General features: G+C 40.9%; 1 protein-coding gene and 1 long non-coding RNA gene across 14 annotated transcripts in view; one reads left to right on the forward strand and one right to left on the reverse strand.

Moving 5' to 3' along the window:
* The window catches only part of TENM2 (teneurin transmembrane protein 2), a 685,555-nt gene that overhangs the window by 645,022 nt on the left and 18,373 nt on the right, over positions 1-22,160 (forward strand). For 11 of the 13 annotated variants that reach the window (XM_065690193.1, XM_065690202.1, XM_065690204.1 and 8 more), the window contains 8 exons: positions 1,937-2,198; positions 2,864-3,131; positions 4,290-4,433; positions 5,948-6,197; positions 9,133-9,153; positions 13,157-13,389; positions 14,891-15,045; positions 15,537-16,411. In XM_065690193.1, the coding sequence (XP_065546265.1) occupies positions 1,937-2,198; positions 2,864-3,131; positions 4,290-4,433; positions 5,948-6,197; positions 9,133-9,153; positions 13,157-13,389; positions 14,891-15,045; positions 15,537-16,411 (2,208 nt within the window). The remainder of the gene's footprint in view (positions 1-1,936; positions 2,199-2,863; positions 3,132-4,289; positions 4,434-5,947; positions 6,198-9,132; positions 9,154-13,156; positions 13,390-14,890; positions 15,046-15,536; positions 16,412-22,160) is intronic. The other 2 variants (XM_065690201.1, XM_065690203.1) reach the window with 1 other exon arrangement.
* LOC136019715 (uncharacterized) lies at positions 1,654-22,018 on the reverse strand. Its single transcript, XR_010615017.1, has 3 exons — positions 21,843-22,018; positions 9,733-9,807; positions 1,654-1,760 (listed from the first exon to the last, which is right to left on the reverse strand). It is a non-coding gene; the product is annotated as an uncharacterized LOC136019715 (long non-coding RNA).

Below are 22,160 nucleotides of genomic sequence, written 5' to 3' on the forward strand. Positions count from 1 at the left end.
TATTAAGTAAACACAAAAGTAATTTTTCACATGGCACTTTGAATGCTAACTGCGAGTAGATGTGCAAGGGCTGACTTCTGATAATGACGTCTTAGCAGGCACACTATTTCCAATAAATTACTCTGTATCTATGAAAACATTTGTGGACTACAGTAATATCCAGCTGAGACCAGAAATACTGCATTTTAAAATGCAAGGCAGGCGAACACTGCTAGGGAAAAAAAAAGTATCATTACAGAAGAGTATATTTTGTTAAGAGTTCCCTTCTGACTCTTCCCTTTTGAAGATCCACTATCTTTTGAGCTTCTTCAGGGTAGAATGTAATCAAAAGATTCTAATTGAATATATTTAGACAATTTCCTGCTGTGCAAAAAAGTGCTTTTTCCCCCTTGTATCAGCTGATTTGAAATGCACACAAATTCAGATAAACACAAATCAGAGTGTTGTGGTTTATCTAGTTTCCTGGCTATGGTAACTAAACCAGTTTCTCTGTGACACATGCATTGTAAACATTTGCCATTTTATCTTCATCTTGCATGCAAACAATTGAATTGAAATAATTAATAGGAGTCAAATGAACTATAGGGAGTGTTTAATTTCCATATTTCCCAGAATATTATTCTGTTATAATAAAAGCATACTGTGCTTGACTTCAGTGGTTTCATACTACAGTAAATGCTGAGCTGAACTGTATTTAAATCCAGATAGGTTATTTAAATCATGGAGTAATTTGTCATGTTGCCAGCATTTACATGAAATGACTGATGTCTGCGTCCTCTTGTCAGAACTACCTGGAAGTATTTTACTCAGGCCAGATTTCAAAATGCCTGCGCAGCTACATATTACTGCTCTGGTTATGTAGGGGAGTGGGAGTAAATACCTCGTCTCTCTGAAAACTGATAGATCAATTGTCCTGGCCACAGGAATTGTTATCTGATTTGTGGAACACAAACAGCAAAGCTTTTCATTGCTATTCTCATACTGCCACGTGTCCCATTCTGTGCTTAATGAACAGCATCTCTTAGAAAAGGGATAATTCAGTGCCCAGTGCCATATGAACTGATTCGATATATTAATTTGACTTGTAGTTATTAATTGGGTTATTTGTTTGTTGGGTATTTTTTATTTATTTAATGCAGAGTTTATAATATATAGGAACAAGGTTTGTCCAGGTAACTTCAAGCCATTGCTTGTTTTGGCTGGATTTCAGTTGTTCAATGGCCAGATGTTCACATGCCATTACTGATCATTTGAAGCATAATACTGAAAAAATGCTGTTGTGGTTTAAGCCCAGCCACCAGCTCAGACCTGTGCAGCCACCCTGGTGGGATGGGGGAGAGAATCAGAAGGGTAAAAGTGAGAAAACTCATGGGTTGAGATAAGAACAGTTTAATAATTGAAATAAAATCTAATAATAATGGTAATATAATAGTGCTAATAATTGTAATGAAAGGAAAACAACAAAAAGTGATAACTAAAATGCAAGAAACACAAGTGATGCAAGTGCAAAACAGCTGCCAACCCCACGCCAACCAATGTCCAACCAGTCCCCAAGCAGTGGCCAGGCCAAGCCTTCCCTGCATAGGATGTCCTATGGCACAGGATATCCCTTGGGTCAGCTGTCCCAGCTGTGTCCTCTCCATGTGCCCTCAGCGTCCTTGCTCGCAGGTCACTATGAGAAGCTGAAGAGTCCTTGACTTAGTGTAAGCAGTGCTCAGCAACAACTCAAACATCCCTCCGTGATCAACGTTGTGCTTGTCCTAAAGCAAAAACACAGCACTGTACCAACCACTAGGGATAAAACTAGCTCTGTCCCAGCCAAAGCCAGGACATACACCTATTGCTGTAGATATACCAATATACCTATTTCATTAGCCAGGAATTCTGTTACTGGAATTATTCAGTCTTGTCACTTCTAAAGCCCACATTTTTCTAGGTTTGACTTGGTGGCAAATGGTGGAGCATCCCTAACCTTGCACTTTGAACGGGCTCCATTTATGAGTCAGGAAAGGACAGTATGGTTGCCATGGAATAGCTTCTATGCCATGGACACACTTGCCATGAAGACAGAGGAGAACTCCATTCCCAGCTGTGATCTGAGTGGTTTTGTCCGTCCTGACCCACTCATCATTTCATCACCACTTTCAACTTTCTTCAGTGATGCTCCAGGCCGGAATCCCATTGTACCAGAAACCCAGGTAAGAACAGTGCGAGTGAAAAGGATGGGGAAATCAGTGGTAAGGTGCTAGTACTGAACTGAGCACTTACTGCAGGGGCACCATTTGTCCCCTGGAATTGCTGTAGCAAATGCTTTTAGAGAGCTGCATTCATTTTGACAGATTCCAAGTTTTCCTATGAGGTCTGCAGCAGATTTCCTAGGTTTATGTCACCCAGATACATTTATCTTTGACTACCGTGCACCTTCTCATTATCAAACAATATATCAGGTACATCTCCATATTTCAGTTGACAGCTTAGGTGTTTCAAGAGAATTATGCAAAGTGTGTGGTGCTAACTACAGGCTGTTTAGGACAAAGGAAAACTCTACCAATGCTATTGTTTCACTGCTTTAGTTAGTCTTTATACTGTTAGTGAAAGCTGCTGGTTCCTATGACTGTATTTCTTATGTTCCCCTTAAATGTAACGTGCAGTCAAAGTACTTGTATTTATTTGTGCTTGTGCCAGCAGTGGGCTCTTAGAAAGTGTACACAGATACCAAAGAGTTACTTCTCCAGAAATGTCAGTGGAGGACAGCCATTCCCAGTAGCAGAAAGTCATAAGTTCATAAGAATATGCAAGGGGACATTACTCAAAAAAAATAACGAAGCACTAATTTGAAATGTTTGAACTTTTTCCTATTCAGGTTCTTCATGAAGAAATTGAGATCCCTGGCTCTAGCATAAAGCTCAGCTACCTGAGTTCCCGTACTGCTGGATACAAATCCTTACTTAAGATCACCATGACTCAGTCACTTGTGCCACTGAATCTAATCAAAGTTCATTTGATGGTAGCGGTAGAAGGGCATTTGTTTCAAAAATCATTTCAGGCGTCTCCCAACTTGGCATATACATTTATCTGGGACAAAACAGATGCGTATGGTCAGAAGGTTTATGGGTTGTCAGATGCTGTAGGTAAGTCAAGTCAGCATATACAAGCTTCAAAACTTTTCAAGTAACACTTGTAATTCTTAGTAAGAAAACTGCAGAGATTTCTTATGGAGAAGCAAATACAGACCGGAGAAGCAAATACAGACTAAACATTTCTTGTCTTCCTGACACAATTTATCTTTGTATTATGTTTCTTTTACACATTAAAGACCACATTCAGAGGGTCTAAACTCCATCAACATGCCTGTGTTTCCTGATTGGTAGCTGACTTAGAAGGTTTAGACCAGACTTGGGAAAAACTGGCCACAGGAACTTAGGTGAAACCTAGTCCATCACTATGTGTTTATTTTCTTTCAGTTAACAAATGGACATCCTGCTGGGCTGGCTGGCATTCTTCAGTGCATTTGGGTTTTCATGCATGCTGTTATTATAGCCTCTTGCGGTGTAATACATTGGAAATGAAAACAGTCCTTTTCTAATGCTGCTCAGTCTTGCAGTTCTATAGCTGGCTTTAGTTCACTTGGTTCGGGGGCGGGGGGGGCGGGAGGAAGGGTGATCATCATAATATTTTAAGTTTTCATTTTCATATCAGAACCCTTTTGATACAGCAGTGCTAAAAACGGGCATCAGAGCTGTGCCAGTGTGAAAAGAAAAACTGATTTAAAACTCTGATTTCTTTTCTGTATCTTCTAAAATCTTCTTTGCTGTAGCTTTTCTTACTTTGTTGCATAGGATATTGCTTTTCTGAGTAATGCTTGCCGTGCCTGTGTGCTTAAAAGCACCCAAACTTTTCATTGCTCCTTGGCATACGGTCTGTAAGGTGAACGCACTGAATGAATCCTGTGAACACCTGGCAAATGAAGACTTTGATCTCATCCTGTGATCTGATAGAATAATTTTATGATATTTTAAACCCCGTATTTCTCACTCTCACCAAACTCTCACTTCTCACTGCCAGCTATTCAAAGAGAAGTGATCAGATCCCTGCAGAGTACATGTGAATGAAGTTTCAAATTTGTGTCTAGTCAAAGATCTGAATTTAATATTGTAGAATAAAAGAGAGGAATATAATCACTCCATCTTGAGGGGCTGGGGAGCTGGAATGCTGAATGATTTGAATGTGCTCTGGACATTTAATTCAGTGTTTGTTCAGCAAGTATATTAGATTTTATTTTATTTCAGTTTCTGTGGGGTTTGAATATGAGACTTGCCCCAGTCTCATTTTATGGGAGAAGAGGACAGCACTGCTGCAAGGATTTGAACTAGATCCTTCAAATTTAGGAGGATGGTCTTTGGATAAACATCATGTACTTAATGTCAAGAGTGGTGAGTTAGTTAATTCCATGTTTTCTGTGCTGTATGGAATTTTGTGAACCCTTTTTATTTGCATTATATTTACACTTAAAAAAAGCAATTTCTCCAGTGTTTTTTGTTCCACCTTTGGCTCAGGAAGGCATGGCACACATTTCAGTTGCAGAAGGTTTTTGTAGACTTTCAACAAATTTTTTACTGTTCTGCACAGCAAGTCCTTTATCCTCTATTCTGTTGTTCATTTGTTCCCTTGTAATGTCCTTCTGTCTTCCTTCCCTATTTTTCTGATAACAACCACACCCATTCCTGGTTCCGTTTGACCTTTTTCCCTCTGATCTGAGATAGGGCTTAGAGGGAGTATGAGTCTGTGATGAGATACTGAGTCTCATTTGTCCTTCTTTGTCACCTGTTTGGTTTTCCCTCCCTTTTCTTTGTCTTTACATATCCTAAGCTGTATGTTCCTGCTCTTCATATTTTACTTGAAATACCTTAGGGAGCTTAATGCTTAGCATATATTTCATTTGATCCTCTGAAGTGTTTTCTACAGCCTTGCTGCTGATCCCAGCATTAACCAATTGCAAAGGATATTGTTACTCAAGAAACCTGAAGTAGTATTCAGAATAGGCAAGATTTTGCACACACTTCAAGTGTTGTGCAGCAGTCAAATGGTCAAATGCTGTAGAGATAGTCATTTGGATGGTGCACGATATTCACTGTTGTCACCAGCAGGGACCCGGTGACATTAGCATCATACAACTGCATTTCCAAGAGAACTGGAGGCCAAAATTTTTTGGTTAGGTTTCTACAGTCTTTGATGGCATTGAAAATGGTCACTGGCAGAGGATCTGCTCCCTTCTGGGAGCAGGGGTCTGCTCTTTGAATAAATATTTTGAGAAGAAAACCTATCTTTAAGGCTTTTCTTGAAGCCTACTAAAGATCCGTACCACTAGCTTCCCTTGTTGATACTTAGCAGCCCCTCCAGAGTTTCATCTTCCTCCTCTCCTTCCATTTGCTGTGCTTTCGTTTTTGTGCCTCCATTTCTCATTTTCCTCTCATTTTCCATGAAAAAAACTGTGAAAGACTGAAAGATGGAAAGAGAACAGTAAGGTTGGCATGAAATTTCAGGCAGAATGTAACATAGGAAACTGGAGTGAGAGGATCCAGGGACACGAATAAGGAACACATCCACTGTTTGCCTTCTCGCTTCACAGTTAATATGACAATCTAAACCATTGTGACAAGCCAGAGAATTGTATAGCAGTGTTTTCTTTCATAATGAATACCAAAGGACTGTGGGTTTATGTCTGGGGCTGTGGTTGTGTATATGTGTGGTTTTTAACAGAGCATCTTCATTAAACCTTTATTTTCACCATCGGAAAGCCCTTCCACTCCTTTTGCACCATTGAAGAAGCAAATGCTGCAGTCATTTCAGTGTACAGTCCTTAACAGCAGCTATTGAAAAGAGAACTACCTAAAGTCCCCTGCAGTGAATGACAGTAATAACCACTTCTTCTCCTCTTTGTTATTAGGTATATTGCACAAAGGCAATGGAGAAAATCAGTTTCTAACTCAGCAGCCAGCTGTGATAACCAGCATTATGGGGAATGGGCGCCGAAGAAGCATATCCTGTCCCAGCTGCAACGGTCTAGCAGAAGGAAATAAGCTTTTGGCCCCTGTAGCACTGGCAGTGGGTATTGATGGAAGTCTCTTTGTTGGAGATTTTAACTATATTCGGCGTATCTTCCCATCCAGGAATGTTACTAGTATATTGGAGCTGAGGTAAGGTGTTAACCTTATTGCTTCATTTCTGTAGCCTGTGCTCAAACCAGCCTTTGCCATTACTTTTTATAATTTGTAAAACATTGTCACTTTCAACCTATTTAAATTCCAGTGGAGAAATGGGGCACAGAAATGCATAGTTCAAAGTCTGTAGTTTATCAGAGCAATAACTATAGAGAAGTTAGAGGAAAGGACAAACCGGCTTGTACAAAAAGGACAAACCATGTTCTTCTTTCTTGTTGGTGATCATTTGATACAATCTCCCCTCAGTACTATGCATCATTTAGTTTCGTTTGAAAACTGCAGAATTGACTGCCCTTAGGTATTGAGCCACAGAGATAAGCAAATTCAAACAGATTTACAAGGTTAGCCGGAAGGTTTTCCTGTCAATGGTTTTGACAGCCACTTTCCCACTGCTTTCCCATGCTTGTGAGTCTATTTCTGTACATTGACTAGTGCAGTTAAGATTGACATACAGAGTCACTTTCATCATCAGAACTCCTTTTAAGATTGTACCTCTGTCCCCCCATCCCACGCCCCCTCCCCAGCATTAAGATTTGGTCACTTAATAGGGAAGGCATGAGCATAGAGTGTACCACTTCACCCGTTTCTGTTCCATCTTTCTTCATTCTTATAGGAGAGGCAAGAGCTACTGCTTCAAACTGTAACTCATGTAACTGGACCTTATAGTTACAGCACTATTGAGTATTTGCAGAAAAATGAGAAAAAATTGCTTATATTGGCTGTTTCCTGATACTTCTGCAGCCCACTCAGGCAATAGAACTAATTCTCTTGTAAATTGGATATAGCTGCAAAGTCCATAGAGTAAATTTAGGTCATTAGCCTTTTTTTTGATGATATGGCCATAACCAGTTTGTCTCTTCCACTGTACTTTGTACTTTTAGTTTTTAATTAGTGGGAGAAAGTGCAAAATGATTGGACAGTGAGAGAATAGGAGGCCTAGCTCTATTCTACACCTCTCTTCCATTCATGTCATTCTGTTGATGTCACTATTGTGAATTCTGATTTTATACAACAAAAGAGTTCCAATTCAGGCCAATTCTACCTTGCAATCACTCTCTGACACCTACCTCATACACCATCAGGCTGCCTCATTAGATTTGAAACTCCAAAAAGTCATAGATCATGGCATGCTTTCTGCTGGCAGCTCAGTGTAAACCACAGGAGGGAGCTGGTATGGATGTGCAACCCGTTATAAGTATTTATTTCAGCGTACACTGTAGCTCTGCATTATAAGGTATATAATGCTGATTTTTTTTGTTTCTGATTTGTTCAGTTTGGTTTAGCTTTCCAGTAAATAGGATCACAGCTTTATAGGTGAAGAGAAACAGTTTCAAATTTGGATACTTAACGTAAGGCATTTACATACAGCTCAGCTGCTAATATCAGCCAGAGAGCTTCCCGGCCCACCTGATACTTGAAAATGTTGTCTTCAAGTTTACAACAAACAGTATTAGTCTGAGTGCTTTGCCCAAGAGAACTTGGGCTTTTCAGCATGTGTGAGGGAAAATGTTTCTGTAAAGAAACAGAAGATGGACTTCTTAATCTGCTTTTGTCCACTTTCTCTCTACTTTTAGGAAGGTCTGCTTTCCATAGCATAATTTCTTTAGCTTCTGTTGCAGCTATTAGCAATGAACAGTAAAGCCATTGCATTTTGAGTACTATTGGACAGCTGCAAATAGCTTGACACACAGAATTTTAGGATTTGCAGCGGTATCTTTTGTCCCCTGATCCTCTAAAGGGAATTAAGGTCCCTTCCAGCAAACATCATCTATAGCAGCAGTTGCAATTCAGTGGTAAACTTAAAATCTGTACAAGTTACATGCGTAAGAGGTTGACAGTTTGAGCTAAATAAAAGAATAAGACCAGTCTTCAGCTAGTATCAAGTAGCTTGAATAATGTTGCAAATAATATGTTCATAAGTATTAAAAAACAAAGACATCACTATTTAGATTTCCCAGCGGGTGTACTTTTGGTTTTACATAAGCCAGTATAAATCTTGAGTAACTTTGTAAGTCAGAACATCCCAGTGTGCACATTTGCTTCGCACTGTCGTTTATGAAGATGCCTGCTCTGAGTGGCTAACAGGAATTTTGACTCAGGAGTGTTGCATGTCACGCTTCACGCTGGTATTGCAAGTTTGGGGCTGTGCATTGAGTGCTGCAGCTCAGGAGTTTTCATGCACCTCTTTGTTTCATTCCTTGGATGTTCCTAAATGGAAATGACTTAAACACAGTGAAACACTGTGGTGTGGGGAATGTATTAATTTACTTCCAGGAAGTAAAGGACACTTTGGCTTCATGTCCAGATGGTAAACTAGGGATCCTTTAATGCTATTTATCACCCATTGTACAGTATCTTACTGCTCACTTAGAAGGGTTGGGTTTTTTTACCCTCAGGTTTGCCTTGATAGGCTTAAATAGATACTGAGTAGCATCCAAACTTGCTTTAAGCAATTATTCTAGGCACTGGGAGGAGAGGAAAGTATATTCTGTAGTAGAAATTTGTTTAGAAATAGCCTGTTGGAAAACTATTTTGATTAAAGAGGTTGCCTCCAACTGGCAGATGATATCCTGAGCCCAGTGCTTCTCCCTCCCCAGATCTGTTCACAAAACGGCCAGTTTTTCTAGCTCCTAGCCCACAAGATACACATATTTCCATGTGAGAAACTCTTTCAGTGGTCTAGAAAGTGTCCTGTAAAATATATGGGGGGTGGAGGTTGGGGGCAGAGAACCAGCTTGCAACTCTATCGCTCCCAGTCACTTTTCATCCGTAACCCAAGCAAAGGCTAGTGCTGAAAAGAGATATCTTCTCCTGTGTCCTTTTGTAAAATAAAACAAATACTATGTTTGCTTTACCATCTATTCTTCAGCTAACTGTTTGTTCTTTTTTCTTCTGTTCCCTTTCTATAAAGAAATAAAGAGTTTAAACATAGGTAAGACACGAGCTCTTTCCCATATAATTTGATATGGTTTGTTTGCTTCATTGTGTTTGCTTTTTGTGTTGTGCTTCTTGTGTAATGTTATGTTCTTCATGTACCATATATAGAAACATTTTTATGTGCTAATTGTGTGTTATGAATATGATAAGCGTTAGCAATTATGAAATGCAGTCAAAAAGCAACCAAATAAGTTCTGACAGTAATTAGAAATTTCTAGTAGAATGCCAGTATAATGAACCCGAAGCTAACTTCTCTATAAGCACTTCTCCCTGCTGTCTATAATTGGTCTAAATGGTTGAGGTAAACTACCACAGCCGTTTTACAAATGCCAGAAAGGTTCACAAAAGCACTAATGACTGCAGATAGGTCAAAAACTCATTTTCTGGTCATTAATGGTTTTCTGAACCCTTTGTCCTTTTTCATAATTTAGTTTCTATTTTCTTTCATCAAATATATTTAACAGTCAGTCAACCTGTGGGGCTGGTTGTATGCAACCACTAGATGCAGTCACTGTAAGAGGCAGGAGGGAGGCAGAACCTCCCCGGACCTTAGGAGAGATTTTCATTGTCTCACCTGAGCACTAGGGCTTCTGATGGCAGCAGCATAGGAGACGCCTGTTCATCTTCCAGGACAGGGAGGATGTTCACCCTGGAGAGTATCAAGGGCAAGAACAAGAAAGTATTCCATAGTGTCCTGTGCATCACCCTTTTAAAACCATACTTTCCATTTCTGTGACACAATTAGATACAAAAGATGGTCTGGATTAAACAGTATAATTTCCCCTTTACAATATATTTTGGTATAGCAAGTATAAATTTTCACTAAATTTTCCTCTCTGGATGAATCAATTAATAATTTGCTGGTGATTTTTGGTGTTGCTGAGGCTCCTCATTTGCACTAACTCAGCTTAGTTATTTTTTTTAGATGCTTAGAGATTTGCTCTGAGATCTGCTTTTTTGTTGGATTGAAAGAAAAGCTGTCATTGGGTTGTGAATTTGGTGCACATTTGAGAAGAAAAGGGAGGACAAGCTGATCCTGCCTGTACCACTTGCTGTCAAGCACTGGGCTCCCTCCCAGAACAGAGCAAGGCTGCCCAGTGGTATCTGCTGCAGTCACTGTGGAGGGTAAGAGGCAGAGCCATTATTGGCAGAAACCTCTGAGCAATACTGAAGGTTATGGGAAATCTTTTAAAACCAGGTACATTCATTGGCTTCCTGTAATTTGAATAAAAGATTCCAGCGGCACAGAGAGAAGGGAGGCAGAGGTCTGTGGTTGCTCAGATGCTGGTTTGATAAATGTTTATTCTCATTTAAAAAGCATCGCTCTTTGAGGTAATAATCTCCCGGTTTCTTTGGGGACATGGTGAGTGTACATCACCTTCCACCAGTTGTTTTCTGTTAAAGTCCCTCAAATATTTTATGTGGAGAGTCATAGAACATCAGACTGGTTTGTGATGGAAGAGACCTTAAGATCATCCAGTTCCAACCCCCTGCCACGGGCAGGGAAACCTTCCACCTGATCGGGTTGCTCCAAGCCAGGGCTGGAGCATTCTGCCACTATCTGTTCCCTTACCAAGCCCAGGAAAGAGCAAAGGGGCATGCAGCAGATCTGCAGCTCCAGTGAGTTGCTTCCTGGTGTGGAACAAACGCTCATGACTGACTCCGTGAGGAAGATTCCAGGGCAGAAAGTCAGGGTGAGCTCCATGGACACACCAATAACTGGAAGAGGAGAGGGACGTAACCCAGTGTTCTGCCATTGCTCTTTACCCTGACTTACACCTTACCCCATCCCAGTAGCAGTGGGCCATGCCTGAGGCTAGCTGTGGCACAGGGAAGCAGGGTGTGCTCACTCAGGAGGGCAGCACAGGCTGGCAAAATCATGTCTGAAGAGAAGAGACACTTCCACTGTGGCTCATGTCAGGAGCTGCACGGCTCCCGCAGGCACTGCTGGCACAGCTCCCACCTATGGGACCAGCAGCTGTGTCTGCACCTAGTTCATACCTGCCCTGGGACTCCCCATCCAGCCGGGGGGGGGCCTGTGTTTCAGCAGGGCCAGGTGATGGGCACTCAGGGCTGGAGCCCAGAGCCTGCAGGCACAGCTGTGCCTTGTTGGCTCATCTGCTGCTGTTGCAAAGCCTCAAGCTGAGCTTGGGTGTATTTGTGAAGCGCTGCACAACACCAGTGTCCTAGCAGGATTTGTTCAGTGTAAGGAGAGAGGGTGGGGAAGAAGAGGTCAGAATTCCTGTTCAAGGACAAACGTGCAGCTGTTTGAATGGCACAGGTACTTGAGAGACTGCAGAAACCTTGTGAGTGGAAAGAAATATCTTGTTAAGTGACAAAGACTGAGCTTTGTTTGGGAGGGAGAAGAAGGATGTAGTAAGGGCCTAGTGAAGAGGTGCAGTCTGCTGCTGAAGATAAGCAGAGGAACTTGGGGAATAAAGAGATTGTGCTCTAATCGCAAGCATGTCACTAGTCTCCCTGCATAACTTTGTCTACACCACTTAACCTCTCTGTGCCTCAGTTTCCTCCTCTGTAAAATGGGTGTAATACCCATCTTTTTCAAGTACTTAGAGATCCATGCATGAAATGAACCTGCCAAGTATTTTTTTGTTTGTATTTTTTCATCTCTAATTTCTACACTCCTAGACTTCAGCAGATGGTACTACCTCTGCCGACTGAATGCTGATCAAACCAATCTCCTTCCTCCTTTCTACAGTTTCAGAACCGTTATCGACCTAAAATCATGTCATGCCAAAGACTGGCATAGAGGAAAATAACTGTAGAAAGTGACATTTTTGGACCTCCTCATTCCTCCTAATCTGGTCATGACCACATGAAAGCAGTTGTTTTTGTGGTGCTGATAAATCCGTCTGCCGAAAGTGGCCTTCTGATATTTTCAGCCAGTCTGATCTTGAACTGGCTTATGTCCATCATAACTTACCTCTGTGTATCCTCACTCTTGGAGATGGGCACTTTTGCCACATGAAGCTAGGAGTGTGGATATTTGGAGGCAAATATCTCTGGTTACTGGTAAGTAACCTTTTTTTTTTTTTCTTCTTGTCTTCATTTGTCTTCTATGCTTTCAAACCGCCATTGATCTTATTTACACTCATCCATAGGCTCCAAAGGCTGCGAAATTCACATCATGCTTAAAATCCAACTAAATTGAGTTAAACTAGCCAGGCAAGACTTTGAAAATATTTCTGCACTGGAGTTGTGTGTGTGTGAATGTACATATATGGCAAAGATTGACATTTCTCAATTTGCAGAAGATTTGCTAAAGTAGTTCCAAAACGTGATGAGCTGTCAAAACCCCATATATTTCAGAAGAGAAGTAGCTTTCCATATGAGCGCCCATTCTAATCACAAACTGAGGACCAGTTTTTCAATAACAGAAGGTTTGGAGTTAAAGTCAGACACTTGGGGTCTCTGGTTTGAGCTATATAATCAACTTCATCTGCCGTAAATGAGATTCTTGATAAGAATGAATGAGAACAAATTTGCTTTAGGAATAAATTTGTTATGCTTCTGCCTCCTATTTATACAAGACCTCACAAATCTTGTGGCATAAGTAACTCAGAAGCTGATTTTATGATCTTGCTCTCATGACTTCTGCTTTCAAGAGAAGTTAAACAAGGTGGCTGGGAGGAGGGCAGCAGGTAGAGGTAAGCTAAAGAGAATTCACCTGGAGCAGACCTAAAGGACAGAAGAGATCAAGAGGCAAGTCTGCTGTGCAGCTTTGGCTTATCGGGCTCTGCTGTGCAAGGTTTGGTGTAGGAGGACAAATGAGATTTGAAACTGCAATCCTTTAGCAACACTGACCAGGCCCTAATCACATTAGAGCTGTAGACGGTAGTCCCTCAGACCCCACCTTGGTGTGAAGGTGTCAGACTTTCTTTCCAGATCTCTCTGTGCCTGATGAGTATCCAAGTTCTGAAGCCTGTGAAGTTTCTAGACTGCTCAGCTCTTTCTGTTCTATGCTTTCTTTTTCTCTAAAGCAACAATCCTGCTCATAAATACTATCTGGCCGTGGACCCTGTTTCAGGCTCGCTATATGTATCGGACACCAATAGTCGACGGATATACAGAGTCAAGTCCCTCTCTGGCACGAAAGACCTAGCTGGTAATTCTGAAGTGGTGGCAGGGACTGGAGAGCAATGCCTGCCCTTTGACGAAGCCAGATGTGGGGATGGAGGGAAGGCAGTGGACGCAACCCTCATGAGCCCTCGAGGTAAAGTAGGAAAAGAAGCTGGAGAAAATGACTGTGTGAGCCTGGGCTGGGTGTGGAAATAATTATCTGGCAATTAAATCACTCCTTGTTCGGTAGTTTTTATTCTGGGCTTTAATTACAGTGGATTGGCAAGTGTTCGTGCTTTGTTTAGTTAAAGCAAACTTTATTACCCCAACAGTGAACGCTGCGAAAGGAGAACAGAACACAAATTAGCAGGGTACCGCTCACTCCAAGAAGCAAGCATGTAAACTGGGGAACAAATCACTGCTTGAGATAGTCTTTGGGGAGAAAAACTGCCTGCTGTGGCTTTTCATCTGAGTTTCTAGTCTGTGCGTTCCCTTTTTCTTCAGAGGCAGAGGAAAAATAAAAGGATTTTTGCCCTTTCCAGTTTCTAATTTTTAACAGGAAGTTTTCAAGATGACAGAGATTTGGGGATTTGTTGCTAGGATTTTTTTTTCCATTGCTTCATGTTAATTGTAAGGATGAATTGATCAGGTGTATTGCCAGGTGCTGCAAACTTCTTTGGGTTTTATTTCAATGGTTGAAAAAAACTAGATGATGGTAAAAGCCAATAAGAATGAAAGGTCCTATTTCTTTGTAGAGGTAATAGTTTCAGTTAATATGTACAGAGCGTATTAACAGGACAGAGCTGTTTCCATGTTTGAAGGTAAGCCTCTATGTAGAAGTTGAGAAGATAAAGCTGTACCTGCTCTCACTGCCCAACAGGATGAGCACTGCACCATTTGAAGACAGAATTTTTAGATCAATATTTTATTTTCAGCCCACAAAACGGACAAGGCAGCGCACCAAATCAAAGCAGGAAAGGCAAGAGAGAAAAAGCTTGCCCTCCTTCACCACAGGCAGCAGCATCCTTCTGTTCCTCCAAGGGAGCACCTTTCATTCTGTGCCTTTCCTTTCTAAGGACTCCCAGTGTGACAGCCATTGAACCTTTCCTTTTTTCCTAGGCTGGAAACCCCTGTGTCTTCATCTGGAAACACCAGATATTCTTCCCATATTCCTTGCTGCAACAGGTCAAAGAATTAAAAAACAATCCTGAAAGACTGTAGTGTCCTCTTCATTTTTCCAAATCTTAAAGAAATTTAAAAAGATTTCTAAAAATTCTCAGATCCTTCAGATGAAGAAGCAACACCTCAAATTTCCGAGATTAAAACTGAGGTTTTTTTGGTTTTCATAGGGTTCACACACAGCATCATACAGAGTTTGAATTTAGATGTAAGAGGATGCATTCCACTGGCTCTTTGACATGTTGTGGGGATTTCTGTGGTTTGGTTTTCTTTAAAGCCCCAAGGGATCAACCTGCTTGATGCCATTTATTCAGCAGAACTGCAGGTACTTGGAGGGATCCAGGACCTGTGTTCAGGTTGGAAAGAAGGAAAGAACAGGGGAAGCGAACAACTGTCACCATTTTGTAAAGCTGTCAACAAGATGAAGCCTGCCTTGAAGCCAGGATCCTCACTGATGCCTGGTTTTTATATTTCAGGAATTGCAGTGGATAAATATGGTCTCATGTATTTTGTTGATGCCACTATGATTAGAAAAGTGGATCAGAACGGAATTATATCAACCCTGCTGGGCTCCAATGACCTAACTGCTGTTCGACCACTCAGCTGTGATTCCAGCATGGATGTCACCCAGGTATCTTAGTGCATTTATTTTCTTCTCTGCCTTAGAAGAGATGGGCATCTATTTTGGATGACTGCCCGGCCACTTAAGAAATACATTATGCAGCACAAGATGGTAGTATTTTTGATTCATTACTGAAATGAGTGAACCATCCTTTTACTGTGGCTAACACAGGTTATTTATGCAACTGTAGCGAGATAAGGTTGAGATAATGGGAGTTATTGTCTTAATTGCCTGTTTTTCTGTAATTATTGTAGAGCTTCCACAATGTAGCATTCATTCTTTGCACAGAAACACAATTAGCCAAAGTTACCACTGCACGTAGCTTTAATATTGCCGAAAAACAAAAGCATTGTTTGAAATAGTTGCCGTTCATGACTTGGTTTCGTGATTTACGCTGATAACCCCCTCACTAATTTGCTGTTGTTACACATGGAATTTTAAACACTAGAAGTGTACTTTTCAGTTATGAGTTTTACAGTAATAATTTGTGCAACTCATAGGTACGGCTGGAGTGGCCTACTGATCTCGCTGTCAATCCCATGGACAACTCACTTTATGTCTTAGAGAACAATGTTATTTTACGGATCACAGAAAATCATCAAGTTAGCATTATTGCTGGACGCCCCATGCACTGCCAGGTTCCTGGTATAGACTACTCTCTTAGCAAACTGGCTATTCACTCTGCACTTGAATCAGCCAGTGCCATTGCCATCTCACACACAGGAGTTCTTTACATCAGTGAGACAGATGAAAAAAAAATTAATCGGCTACGCCAGGTAACTACCAATGGAGAAATATGCCTTCTTGCAGGGGCAGCTTCAGACTGTGATTGCAAAAATGATGTCAACTGTAATTGCTATTCTGGGGATGATGGGTATGCCACTGATGCCATCTTAAATTCACCATCTTCCTTAGCTGTGGCCCCAGATGGTACCATCTACATAGCTGATCTTGGAAATATCCGCATTAGGGCTGTCAGTAAAAACAGGCCCATTCTTAATTCTTTTAACCAATATGAAGCTGCATCTCCAGGAGAACAGGAGCTGTATGTCTTCAATGCTGATGGGATTCACCAGTACACTCTCAGCCTTGTTACCGGGGAGTACTTGTACAATTTCACCTATAGCAGCGATAACGATGTCACGGAGGTGATGGACAACAATGGCAACTCCTTGAAGGTCCGTCGGGATGCCAGTGGGATGCCCCGCCATTTACTGATGCCGGATAATCAGATTGTCACGCTGGCTGTTGGCACTAATGGTGGACTCAAGCTAGTCTCAACACAGACCCTGGAGCTCGGATTAATGACATATAACGGAAACAGTGGTCTCTTAGCAACGAAGAGTGATGAAACAGGATGGACAACATTTTATGAGTAAGAATGTTTTTGGCTCTATTAAGCATACATTTATTTTTCAAATGGTAGTGAGTAGGCCCTGAACTGACCCTACAGAAATCTGTTGTAGGCTTTTCACTGATGCTGAATAAGGCCATGACATCTCAGTCTAGTCTGATGCTGAAAATGATTAAGTGGCTTCTTGATTTCATCAGTTTTTGCCAGGTCCCCTGGGTGGGTACCAGACCACTTTAGTTTCTGCCCACAGTATGAGGCCTGTGGGGACTCTCACCCACCTCCAGCACAAAGAACTGTGTGCCACCTTCAGAAACCCATGTTTGATTTACAAGACTGGGACCCTGCTCTTAGTCATTATCAAGGCTGTAGATAACTGGCACCCAGACCAGTCCCCAGCAACCCACAGCTCCTACTGAGCTGCCTCTGCCTAGGAACCCTAATGCTGCAGGTTCTTTTGGAACTCAAGCTAAATATCTGCTGTTCAGACTCATATATTACTCATGGTTGTTAAAATGTTGATTAACTTCACTGATTATTCATTCTTGAGACAAGCGCGGAGATTAGATCCCCAGCTACCTGCCAGACCCCCAGTGTAGCTTTGTAGATAGCCTGGAAGCACACTGGTGTTGGTGACCATATGGATTAGAAAAACAGAAGTTCCTCTTTAAATGTAATTCATCAGAGGTGAAGTTCAAGGGTATATTAAAAATCTAGAAGAAACAGTCACATACGTATTAATAGTTACTCTGTTCTTACTAGTCCCATTGCCATGTATTGATCAAAACAACTTTTAAAATAGAAACAAAACGATATATTGAAAATATATATATAATTTTTAAGTATGTCGAATCTGCTGCCATAGTTAATTAACCATTACTAAATACCATTGCTCAAATTAGTGGGTAGAAAGTATGAATAGGGCTTTATATTTAATTCTAAATTGCAAGCTCATTTTTAAGGCTACAGACCAGCACTGACGCACACGTAGTTTAGTTCACTAATGGATTCATCTTGGCCACCGCTTTCTTTCTTTTTAGAGGAAACTTGAATAATGCAGGAATAAAAAGAACCTCAGAATGTATCTAAATCAGCCTGGTACATCAGCGTTGTGTCCAGTGCGTTTTGTTCCCGTAGAAAGGAAAGCAGTGCCCTCTCGTGGTCCCCTCCTGATGCAGCCCTGGAAATTCAACCGCTGTGATTTTTCCGTCGCGAATACGGAGGATTACGTGGAGGTTTTTCCTCCTTAATATTGTGTAAAGAGTATTTCTTTACCACACCTCAATTAAAAAAATAACCCAGTAATGTGAGCACAGGAAGGATTTGGCTGCTGATTGCAAGATCAGGCAAAACCTCACTGTACTGGACCATGGAAAAATGTCACATTATTGCTGATGAGATGTCGATGCCTTTCTAGGTGGGGTTTTTGTTGTTGCTTTTTCCTCAGTAGCTAGGCCAAGTTTCAGATCAGAAGTCGTATAGACTAGTTATTTCTCAAAACACCAGTAATTAATTGTAGCAAATGAAATGGCAATGTAACTTCAAACTCTATCTGAAAACAATGAAACATTAAAAAACACCATCAGAAGGTTACAAGTTACCAAACTGGTATAACTGGTGGCTGAGAATTACATGAAGTACTAAGCTAGCATGATTTATTAGAAGAATTGTGCTCTGATCACTAAGGAAGCTTAGAACGTGGATGTCTTACTGAAGTATAGCTGAAAATAGAATTTAATGTGTTTATAGTGCTGACATGTTGACTAGATTGCTTTCCAAGATCAAGTAAGAAAAGATGTTTGACTCTTGCCTAGGTCAGGGGAAGTTAAGCACCATACTTAGGTCTAAAGAGTATACCTGAGGTACTGCCTTAGATGATGACTGGCGCTGATGAAGCAGTGGAAATAACTGCCTTTCTGCCAGATTTGTACGTATATTCTCATAAGCATAGAGCCCATAGATGACAGTAGAATCATTTGTGCATTAAAAGAAGAAAAGACATAATATGCCATTCATTAAGATGTTAAAAGTAGATATGCATCTCTATATGTGAATGGAAAACCCTAAGCAAGCACAAGAAGTTAGCTATATGCACTGGAGATACTCATTACAGAAAAATAGAGGCATGTCCTTCAGGCTGATCCTAAGCAGCTGACTTACAGTAATTGTCATATGCTCTGTCATCTCATGTACCCCCACAGTTGAGGGATTTATTAATAAAATTATGAGAATTATTTAAATCAAATTAAAAAATCTAAATAGTCACAGTCCACAGCCCCTTAATGCTGGTTTCTGGTTTCTGTTTTTTCATCAAAGTAGCTCCAAGGGGAAAATTCTATATTCATCACTATGCAATTTATTTTCGTAGGTATAAGTTACTATCAATAAAGATGAAAGAAATACTTGGCCAGTTGAGAGTTTATAAGGACAACAGAATAGTTTTCTGTGCCATTACATTCATGCATTCATACGGAGATAATCAATGCCCCAGGTACAGCCAAAGAACTGGAAAAGAACAAATGTTTTTTAAATACTAAAATACTACATAAATGAAAGTTCTTATGAAAAATGTACTTCAGTGCATTTATATCAACCAGACACTGAAGTGCTGTGCTATCTTATTGGGTTGTTTTGTTTTTTTTTTTTTTATCTGAAGCTGTACCCTGAAAATGCTCACAGAATTGAATTCATGGAGTATATCCAGGTATGCATTGAATATGTGGAGAAATGCATACACTAACTGATTTTATGTATGTGCATACACACTCATGCATGTATTATATATATAGTGCATGTGTATATGCACGCAGTTCATTTGCAGTAGGAACAGGCAAGGCTCTTAAATAATGTAAAAGCTATCTGCAGGCTCACATGGGGTAATTTAAGCTTGATTTTGGGCATGAAGCACATATATTTGAAGTGATTCTCAGTGGTATTCCACTTAGTTTTGGGAGCATCCTAAGAGAGTGCTGCAGTTTTCTTCTTGAGTCAGCTTGCGGTTTATAAGGGAGAGAAAATAGGGATGTATGTAAATGCATGTGATCTGCACCTTGGCCTGCTCTATGTTAAGTCAAAACTGCCGTTACTCCTTTCTGCAGTACTGTATAAGGCACTGTCCTGGCTACTCCCACCTACAAGCTGTCCAGCTGTACATGTCCCAGACCTCAAAGGTTGCCAACAGTAAAAATTGCCTAAGATACAGAGGTGCCATAATACTGGCCTTGGGTGCACTATCACAAGCCTGCTGAGGGACGTGCGGGTCGGGTATCTGTAGCTCTATGAGGAGGTGATGCATAAGTGCTCAGCGTGTCTCGCGGTTGAGCTGTAGCCGTGCCTGGTGGCCCGGCACATAGCACCTGCTGAGGCTGGCTCCGAGCTGCCCGGCTCCCAGGCACCATCTCCAGGCTGCAGGCACCATCAGCCAACAGCTCCTGTGTCTGCCCGGGTGCCGGTGGCTTGTGTCACCCAGAGCTGCCCTGGCAACCACGGTCCTGGCAACCTTGGCCTGCTTGGGCGGACTTGGTCGCAGTTAGCAAAGTGTTGGCAGGTTAGCGGTGGGCACGGGGAGATCTTTGAAGATACTGGGCTTAAGAAAGGATCTGTCCCCGTGTGATTTTATTAGTAGAAAAACTCAGGATGAAACCTTCCTCTAACTGAAGCTCAGGGATTTCAGTGTACCCAGAACCCACCTCATCTGCAGATATAAAGGTCACCTTACCAGATCTGATTCAGCTAGCCTGATGCTGTGTCACACACTGTGACATGCAGTGGCGGCTTCTGAAGAAGATACCAGAAGCCCCAGGTCCATTAGTATATTTTCCATTGCAATTTTTTTTTCTTTACTTCATTAGACCCAGGTTCATGTCATAAAGAAATGCATACATATCTTATATGGTTTATAACCATTTAATTCCCATATAGCTTTATTCTCATCATTCAGTTAAACGTCTGGGTGTTGTGTTCTACTAAGCACTTGCTCTCACAAAATACATAAATTAAAAAGAAAGCCTCAGTAATATGTCACTTTAAATTTTGTGGTACAGAAAACGTTTTGGTTTCGTTCATTTTAAAGTTTTTACCTTTAACGTATGTTTTTTAAGCAGGATTTTATCGATGCCATGGATAAAGTAGAAAAGCCTTCATTATACATTGGTATTGCAGTGTGTATATAGTGTTTAAGTAGTGGATTATGTCTAAATCGCTTAATATATCATTGAAGTAGTGAGTATGTCTGCTATTAAGCCAAGTGATCTGCAGACCTTCCTAGAGAGCACTTGTTTAAGCGGGTCCAGCACTTGCTTATAAACCTTTTAATCTCTGCCATTGTGGAATTCAAATATTGTGACCAGCCCTGGGGAACATGCGCCATGGGGGGGGGGAAACCACTGACTTCTAGAAGCAGCATCAGAATACTGCAATGTTCCTGTTTCAGGCTCTGCACATCCTCATCCATATTTACTTTCTAGACTGCCCTTGCACTTTGAACAGAGATTTCCAGTGAGTAGCCCACAGCAATCCCCAGGAATTTTTCCTGGGTTAATTAAAAACCCAGCAATGTGAATGAGGCGTTTAAATGAAGGTCTCATTTGCATTGCCTAAAATATACTTGCTGATGAATTTCAGCCTCCATTTTGGTGGATGTTCACCAAGCTCTGCATAGTCACGCTGAAGCCACTCACGGCCCTTTTCTAGTTTTTCCTAAATAACATTGTCTCTTCTGTAGTATTTGATATCTAAGTATTCTCTTCGCCACTCTGCTGAGCACTAAGCATATCCAAGTGTCTATATACAGACTATTATGGTATATCCCATTTTTGAAACTGTCCAATTTTTGTCCTTTTTGGTTTTCGTTGCTAGACAGATGCTTGACTGGATCAAATTCTTCCCTAGTCCTTATTTTACAAGTGCTTTCAGTATTTTTTGGTAAAGACTCTTATACAAACTTAACCAAACCCCATTCATAGATTTTCTCAACATTTTATCTCTTATCTAGTATGTTGTCTATGGTAAATAATACCAACTATATAAATATATATATATATATACATATATGTGGATATAAACTTGTGACTTTTATTAAGAAAAGTCATGCTGCTTAATCTTTTATTTGATCCTGAACTGCTTAATTAAACACAATATATTATTGTTCCCTTTTAGGTTGCATGATGCTTTGTTTTATTGATTTACTTCTTTGCCTAACACTTCAGTGGTTCTGGTAAGGCTTGTTGCTCCACAGGTGATTTTTTTCCTTCCTCCTCAATATTTGGTTGCATGGGTGCAACCATTTGCAATGGATTTGAAAGGCATACTTGATATGTGTATTAACTGAGAAGCCAATTTGGGTATTCATTTTGGAGGTACTTTGAGGTTTCTGAATGATGTCATTGTAAAGTCATGTTGAAAGCACTGATTCTTCTTCATCTTTACAGCTAACCACGACATACAAAGAACTCACCTGGATCCATGGTACTAAATGTGCTCCTCTTCTCTTCTGTTACTCTCAGGCAGTGCAATGGATTTACCAGTTCTCTTCCAGGCTCCTCGCACCCTGGATTTCTACGTTCCAAGGATGACCAGTTGGTTTCAATCTCTACCTAAACTTTTCCCTTTAACTACACAGGACATTTTTTCTTGCCTTTCTGCTGTTCAGAAGTATGTGCACTTTGGTAGCGGCTGGGTGAGAGACTCTTGCACAAGTAGAGATTGCGTCAAGCAGAGTGTCAGACTGGAATACTGATTTTGTTTCAGGTCCCTATTTCTTGCCCTTAAGATC

The sequence above is a fragment of the Lathamus discolor genome, chromosome 10 (genome assembly GCF_037157495.1).
Source record: "Lathamus discolor isolate bLatDis1 chromosome 10, bLatDis1.hap1, whole genome shotgun sequence".
Lineage (NCBI taxonomy): Eukaryota > Metazoa > Chordata > Aves > Psittaciformes > Psittacidae > Lathamus > Lathamus discolor.